At 44.8% G+C, this 8319-nt stretch overlaps 1 protein-coding gene across 1 annotated transcript; it reads left to right on the top strand.

Annotated features, from left to right (window-relative positions):
• The first annotated feature begins 117 nt into the window (after window positions 1-117).
• Window positions 118-6546, top strand: LOC138841298 (histone-lysine N-methyltransferase SETMAR-like). Its single transcript, XM_070041971.1, has 2 exons — window positions 118-304; window positions 4670-6546. The coding sequence occupies exons 1-2, from the start codon at window positions 188-190 to the stop codon at window positions 5456-5458; spliced, it is 906 nt and encodes a 301-aa protein (XP_069898072.1). The 5' UTR covers window positions 118-187; the 3' UTR covers window positions 5459-6546.
• The last annotated feature ends 1773 nt before the right edge of the window (window positions 6547-8319 follow it).

Here is an 8319-nt window from a genome sequence, read left to right on the forward strand (position 1 = left end):
TGAGGGAGGAAGACGCACCTCACAGGTCCTAGGGGAAGATGAGAGCAAACTACAACTCCCACAAGGCACTGGGGCCGCGAGACCCACAATGCCCGGTGTCCTCCGCGAGGCCAACGAAGGGAGTTCAGAGGAAGATTGGCGGGTAAATGTCCGCGGGAGCTGTGGAGAAACGGTGGCGTTTGAGGCGATGGCCACGTTTGGAGGGGAGCCTGAGGCCGCGACAGAGCTACTGGATGTAGCCTGCGGCCTGGAAAACTTGCCCGTGAGCGTGTGGCCCCCGGGGGCGAGGCCGGCGCCCTTCCAGGTAGGGGCGGGGCTATGAGTCCTTCCGGGTGGGGTGGGGCGGAGCTAGGCGGCCTTCCAGGTGGGCGTGGCTAAGAGACCTTCCGGGCAGGGGCGGGGCTAGGCGGCCGCGGGGAGGCGGGTGGGGGAGGGGATTTTTTTTTTTAATTTTATTTTATTTTATTTGTGAACATACTGTACAGAGGGGTAACAATTACATGGGCAGGATAATGCGTACATTTCTTACCAAGCATTGCAGCCTCCTCCTTTGTTTACCCTTCACATCCCTTAAAGTTGTAGTATACTGAGGGTGTGTGTGTGTGTGTGTTACTAGGGTTTGAGTTTGACCGTGTGTGTGTGTGTGTGTGTGTGTGTGTGTGTGTGTGTGTGTGTGTGTGTGTGTGTGTGTGTGTGTGTGTGTGTGTGTGTGTGTGTTACTGGGGTTTGAGTTTGACCTTGTGCTGGCTACTTTTACTCTCTCCCTCTTGAACCACACTCCCTACCCTTTTATCTTTCATTATTTCTATGAATAGTGTCTTGCTGGCTCCCACCAGCCAGACAACGATCCTCCTATTTACGCATCCCAAATAGCTGGGATACAGATGTGCACCACTGCATTCAGGCTGTTTTTGTTTTAGTTGGTTGAGATGGAGTCTTAGGAACTTTGTACCTAAGCTAACTTGGAACTCTAACCCTTTGGATCGCAGCCTCCCAAGTTGTTAGGATTACAGACGTGAGCCACCATGCCCAGTGATTTTTTTTTTTAATTCAAAAACTAATTGAGTGCTTATAATATGGCAGGCTCTTGGAGATAAGTCTCTTACCTCCAGTTAAGACTCTTATCTCCAGTTAACCACCAAAAACTGGAAATGGAACTGTGGCTCAAGAGGTAGAACACTAGCCTTGAGCACAAAAAGTTGGGGACAGCAGCCAGGCCCAGAGTTCAAGCCACAGGACTGTCAAAAAAAAAAAATCAAACAAACAAAAATCCTCATATTGCCTTCAAACTTTTTTTTGCCCCTGATACTGGGGATCTAACTCAGGGCTTTACATTCTTAGGCAACTGCACTGAGCCCATCTTCAAATAATTCTCTTCCATATATTGAGGGAACACAAAACTACCCCTCTAAAAGCTCAAAATTGCTTGCATGTTTGCTCTAAACCATGATTTTACAGGTGCATGCACCCCAAGAATTAAGGCATGAAAAAAGTCAAGGTAAAAATAACTTTGTGTCTGATCTGCTTTCCCTTACTGTGTGAAAAGGCAAAATAATAATATTCAGATGTTCAGATTGGAAGCAAGTATATCATAATGTCATCAGTGTTGAAAGCCAAGTAGAAAATAAACTAATTGATCTCTGGAGCTAGGAGTCAGATTTAATCATTTGTCAGGTCTCTGAAACCAGCTTCAAACATTTTTAAGATCTTCACTGGGCCTTGACAAGAATTAGCTGGCTCACAGTCTCCTAATAACTGCTTAGAGCAAAAACAAACTTAGGAGGCTAGAGGCCAAGTACAGAGATTCTTGTAGCTGGGATTTCAGCACAACCAAAAAAGGAAAGAACACACTTCCTTGTATAATACAATTCAGACTGAGGTCCAGTTTGAATCCCACAATATTATATGGTGTCGCACTTCAGTCTCTAGGACTTTGATACATAATGCGACTCAGAAAACTCAAAAACTTCCAGTCCAGTGTTCTCAAGGGCTAAAACCAAACAATCAAACAGTACTTGCTGAGCCTGTTCCATAGGGTAAGAATTCTACCTCTGGCCAGGCACCAGTGGCTCTCGCCTGTAATCCTAGCTCTTCAGGAGGCTGAGATCTGAGGATTATGATTCAAAACCAGCCCAGCAGGAAAGTCTGTGAGATTGTTATCTCCAATAAACTTCCAAAAAAGTCATAAGTGGAGCTGTGGCTCAAGTGATAGAAGTTTAGGGACAGCACCCTGGCCCTGACTTCAAGCCCCAGGACCAACAAAAAAATAAAAATAAAAATAAAAATAAAATAAAATTTCATTGTAGAACCTTTTAAAATAAGATGCTTTTCTAAAACATCTTTTTTTTTTAACTTAAGAATCTCAAACTCTTATAAGTAACAGTCAGCAAATAACACTATTTTTCAACAAGGAATAACATGCTTTCCTAGTTAGAAAACTACTTGAAGTCAGACTTGCTCGTAAAGGGAGTTATCTGTTTGAAAAGAATCACTGTAAACAGTTTAGTGGTTTATATAGTGCACTTATAACCTGAAGAAGAAATCAATTTAAAAGGGGCCTTTATGAAAAGTTTCATAATGGTGAATAAAAATCCTCATTTGACAAAATCATCCACGTGTTTGGGCAACCGTTCACACCTCAACGTGGAGTCCTTTAAGAGCTGGAAGCAGCCCCTGTGTGGGGCAGCACTGGACTGGATGGACAGATGCATGTTTGCCTAGGCCTTCCCTCCTCCCTGGGCCACACCCCGCTGAGCAGCAGCTGGCAGAAACACACAAAACAGGAGCACTTTTGCTCTCCACCCCCAAATCACTTTCCCAGCAGCAGGTTAGTCTGCTCTCACTGCTTCTCCCACTCATCACCCTCATCTCTCCTCCTCACTCCTCCCCCAGCTCTGTGCTTCTTAAAATACAAGGTACAGCCCTGAACTTCACAGCCCCGCCAAAGGCTCAGCTGCACTGAGAGACACTGATGGAGGACTGACTGAAGGACATTTGGGGCCTAGCTCCTCCATCCGCTCTGTTCACCTGGTGTCCTGTAGAACTGTTTGGGACAGCATGCCAGAAGTCTTTATTCAGGGGCAGAATGAAAATCAGCTCCCAGAAACTGCTTCCTGGAAAGAACGGCTGAGGACACCTTAGTGAAATTTCTCTGGCCTCACTACTAGAACAAGCCACTGCTGCTTCTGCGCAGTGAGCTTGTTGCTTACAGACAATGCAAGGCTTCCCTCTGACCACACAGCCCTCCTTGCAATGGCTGCTCTCAGATGAAGCCAAATAGCCACCGTACGCCCCTTGCACGCATTGTCTATCCAAACTCACTACACAGACAGGTCTGCTCTTATTTCCTGTTCACCTGGGGTTACTCGCCTTTATGTTACTGCAGCAAAATACCTGAGGTAAGCAACTTGGAAGGCATTTATTTGGGCTTATAGTTTTGGAGGTTCCAATCTGAGGCTGGTTGGCCTCACTGCTGGTGCCTGAGCTGAGGCAGAGCACCACAGTGAAGGTATGTGAGCCAGGAGGCTGCTAACCGCATGGGTGCTGAGAAGGGACGAGGCTGAGGCTCCCAGAGCCTCTTGAGTCCCATGACTGGTCTTCCTCCCACTAGGTCCTACCTTTCCAAAGTTCCACCACCTCCCAACTGTGTTGTGGGAAACGTTTATCCAAACCAGAGCATAGCTCACATTTTCTTCCCTGTTGTTTATTTATCTTGCCTCTTTGCAAATCTCATTGTCCTTCTTGGAACAAGGGTGGAATAAATGAACAATGAATAAACGTAAGCAAGGATTATTCTACACCACCAGACATGGTGGTGCACACATGTGACACCAGCTCTCTGGACACTAAGGTAGGAGCAACACAAGTTCAAGGTCAAGAACTTGTCCATAAGGAAGGGAGGAGGAGAAGAGAGGAGAGGAGGGAAAAGAAGGGGAGGGGAAGGGAGAGGAGGGGAGGGGAGAAAAGGGGAGAGGAGACGGGAGGGGAGGGGAGGGAAGGGAAGGGGACGGGTCAGGAGAGGAGAGGAGAAGAGGAGAGGAAATCTATATATTACAAATATGCTAGGCTCATGAGAGACACCCTAATCTTCAGAGGCTGAAAATCTACTTCATGATGCCAGCAAAGAATAACCAGACATCAGGCTTCACACAGAGATTTTAGACTTAGGGTTTTCTTCTTTTTCTGTATCATTTAATAAATGTAATGTTCTGAAAATAGAGGCACATTGCAAAAAACCAAGAGATATTTTAGATTATCACCTTTTCATTTAAAGATCAAGATGACAGAAATCAGATGTTGAATTGCGTACAAATAATAATTCAACAAACATTTCCCTGATGTCCAAATTTGAAGGAAACAAAATGAACTCCAAAGCTGTTTCTGGTATATAAAATTGGGAAGTAGGTACTATTATTTAGCCTTTTGCTTAAAATGAAACCACATAAGTTTAAATATAAAAATTAGTATCTTTTCAATTGGAGAGTGATCTTTTTGGGTACTATTTTAGTGTACTATGTTGTAAAGAGTTTTGTCTGTTTTTATGTATGTTAGAATTATCTAGTATCCAAGCCAAAAGCTTCATGTATAGTACACACACACACACACACACACACACACACACACGAGCTCTATGACATGGCATGCTAATGAGTGTTTCTGTTTCTTACAGTACAGTCCCGACCATGTTACTGGGCCTGGAGCAGACATGGACCCCAGTCAAATAACCTTTCCTGGGTGTGTCTGCGGCCAGACTCCCTGCGTCCCCGGCACCTGCTCCTGCCTCCTCCATGACAAGAACTATGATGACAGTTTGTGCCTCCGAGACATAGGACTGGAAGCAAAGTATGCCCGGCCTGTTTTCGAGTGCAATGCCCTGTGCCGGTGCAGCCCCCACTGCACAAACAGAGTGGTCCAGAGAGGGCTACAGGCCCACCTGCAGGTGTTCCTGACAGACAGGAAAGGCTGGGGACTTCGGACCTTGGAACTGATCCCAAAGGGAAGATTCGTCTGTGAGTACGCTGGGGAGGTTCTAGGCCTCTCTGAAGCGCAGAGGAGAATTCACTCCCAGACAATCGACGACTCGAATTACATTATTGCTGTCAGGGAGCACGTCTGCAAGGGGCAGGTAATGGAAACGTTTGTTGACCCTACCCACATAGGCAATCTCGGGAGATTCCTCAATCATGCCTGTGAGCCAAACCTGCTGATGGTCCCCATCCGAGTGGACTCAATGGTGCCCAGGTTGGCACTTTTTGCAGCCAGAGACATTGTGCCAGGAGAAGAGCTCTCCTATGACTACTCAGGAAGATTTCTTAACCTGGCAGACACTGAGGACCAGGAAGGGCTAGACCATGGGAAACGACGAAAACCTTGTTACTGTGGTGCCAGGGCATGCACCGCTTTTCTGCCTTATGACAGTTCTCTGTATGGTCCCTTGGAAGAGGCAGACATCAGTTAAGAATGAAATTCCACCACCTATCATCACCTCCGCCCCCGCCCCGCCTCTCAGCGGGCAGGAATCACGGGGATCCCGGCAGGCTCGCCCACTTCTGTGACCCTTTCTACAGGCACCTTACTCTCAGTCTCCCTGTAAGGGGGCCAGCTCGGCGCTGCCTGGTCGCCTAGGTTTCATTCTGGAAGGTAACAGAGACTACAAATTGTCCACCAATATCCCTTTAACACAATTCTCATTTTTACCTAGGGACATGACCACCCATTTAAGGTGTGGTGTGGCAAGGTGATCACATCCTAAGTAATGGGATAAACAAGAATTGGCACATCCTTCCGGACTCTTGCATTTCTTCCTGTAAGCTGGCATGGATGCACAATAGGTCTGCCATCCTAGCCTCCATGGGCTGGGCCTAGCCAAGCCACCAGATGAAAGAGGAGAAGTGTGCGGGTTGCTGTGGAGACACTGTGGGACATGTGGGTGGACTTCCAGGTGGGGCCATCTCCCCTTGGTTAGGCAGATCACTCCTATGCTCTTACCTGGAACCAAATCATGACCAGAGAAAACCCGTGGGGTTGCACTCCAAAGCCTGCCTTCCACCCCGCTCTACCAGTAATAAAGCTTATCTTGCTTTCCTGCCTGCCTGTCTGCCTGCCTGTCTGCCTGCCTGCCTGCCTACTGTATCTTATTTATTTGTAAACACGAATTAAGGAAAAGGCCTAATTATCACCTGCTAAAACATTAAACCACCAATAATGAAAAACTAAAAGCCAGAAAAGTGGGGGGGGGGGATATAAAACCAAGGCATCAATTTTAAAGACCTTATTTGCTAATGATGTATCAAAATTGTGTATTCACTAATTGTAGCAAATGTGCCATCATGAGATGAAATGTAATATAAACATGTAGTGAATGGTGTTAATAAACGGGGACATTGGTACAGGTATGTAGGAATTCTATACTATCTTCTCCATTTTGGAACTGTTCCATAAATATCAACTCTAAAAGAAAATACGCCGAAGTCTTGACCTGTTCCTCCAAAGAAGATACATGAAAGTAGATAAGACATGTTTAACATCATTAGTTATTAGAGATGTATGAAGGAAAAAATACACACCACATACCACTTCATAGGCCTTCAGATAGCTGTAATCAAAAGGTTTTCATAATAAGGCCAGGTATAGTTGGCTCACACCTGTAATCCCAACTACCCAGGAGGCTGAGACCTGAGGATCACAGTTCGAAGCCAGTTTGAGCAAGAAAGTCCATGAGGTTCTTTATCTCCAATTAACCACCAAAAAGCCAGAGATGGAGCTATGGCAGGGGGCAGGGGTCCTCGGAGACAGCGCCCAGTACCAGCACACACCCATGCACATACACAGGACACATACAGGACAATGACAGATGCTGACAAAGTTGTGGAGAAAGTTGACCCCTCATGTATTGCTGGAAAAATGGCAAAGTTGTGCAACTACTCTGAATCAGTTTCTTGAATTATGAATATAATCACTGAATGTAACTAGGTATAAACCAACAAAACTCCAAGTGTGGTCACAAAAATATTTGTTCACTAACACCCATAACATTGCACTATTATTCATAATACTTACAAAAAATGAACAAAACTCAAATGGCTAGTAACCCATGAATGAAAAAAACTATGATATCCATATTAAATAATATGGTGACATATTCAATCACAAAAATAAATAAAATACTAAACATGACACAGATGACCCTTGAAAAAGATACCAAACACAAAATTTCACAATGTTATTTTTTGGGGGGAGGGGGCGGTATTGGGGATCTAATCCCAGAGCCTTCTATTATAGACAGACACTTAACACCACTGAGCTACATTCCCAGCCCCAGATGGATTCTGTTCATGTGAAATACCCAGAGTTGGCAATTCCACAGATACAAAGTGGATGAGTGGCTGCGAGAGGCCGGTGATGAGAAGTGGTACTCAGAGAGACTGCTCAGTGCTCACAGACACAGTACAGATCTGAGATACTGCAGGAGATGACAGTGTAGAGTTAGTGGCAACGTTAAGTGAATTCTAACTCCATAAAAAGAGAAGGAGGAGGAAGATAACACACATAGGAGGGACTCCCTGGGGAGGTGGTAGTAACCTGTAACTGTGAGCATGTTTCAGGAATAACACTGTTTAGACCCCAGGAATAAGCTTCATGCTTCCCAACAAAAAAAAAAAAAAAAAAAGACTACCAACTGTTGTGATGTGTGTGTGTTGAACAGTCACCACACCAGAGATGGCCTGCAGGGAGAACTGGACAACAGAAATGCTTGGTTTGATAAGGAAGGAGACAAGTTCATTATCTTACCAGATCATTCATGTAACTGGAAAAATAGTATCTATTTTCTTCAGAGTATAGACTGTCAATTTTCCTGTTTCTTGTTCCAACTTGTGGTCCCAGACACATTCACAAAGTAGTACTGTCTTCATTGCAGCGGCACATAAAGAGTGAGAGACATTTTGGCATATGAAACAATTTATATGGATGATTAATTCTATGATACTGATTCTTTTTATTTGTATGGATTTCAAAGATGGCTAACATGGCAATCCAGTTGTTTACATGATGGAAACAACCTCCAGTCTTCTGTAATAATAACTTAGTATATGTGACTTCATTATCATGGCTGAGCATAGTATATAGATTTTATGGTTGGTTTCAACTCAGTCTTGGCACACTGAAGCTTTCTCTAATTGAAATTGATTTTTAAAACTATCAAAACTTTGAATGAGGAAATGGGGTCACCTGTGGCTCAAGTGGTAGAGCACTGGCTTTGAGCAAAAAAGCTCAGGGACAGTGCCACGCCCTCAGTTCAAGCCCCATGACTGACAAAAA

The sequence above is a fragment of the Dipodomys merriami genome, unplaced genomic scaffold, assembly GCF_024711535.1.
Source record: "Dipodomys merriami isolate MVZ:Mamm:240054 unplaced genomic scaffold, mDipMer1.0.p SCAF_3138, whole genome shotgun sequence".
In the NCBI taxonomy this organism is placed as follows: Eukaryota; Metazoa; Chordata; class Mammalia; order Rodentia; family Heteromyidae; genus Dipodomys; species Dipodomys merriami.

Bases quoted from the DNA above. Each gene is read 5' to 3' on its own strand.
- LOC138841298 (XM_070041971.1), top strand. From the start codon at position 188: ATGGCCACGTTTGGAGGGGAGCCTGAGGCCGCGACAGAGCTACTGGAT. The intron at 305-4,669 runs GTAGGGGCGGGG...TGTTTCTTACAG, and splicing joins CGAGGCCGGCGCCCTTCCAG to TACAGTCCCGACCATGTTAC.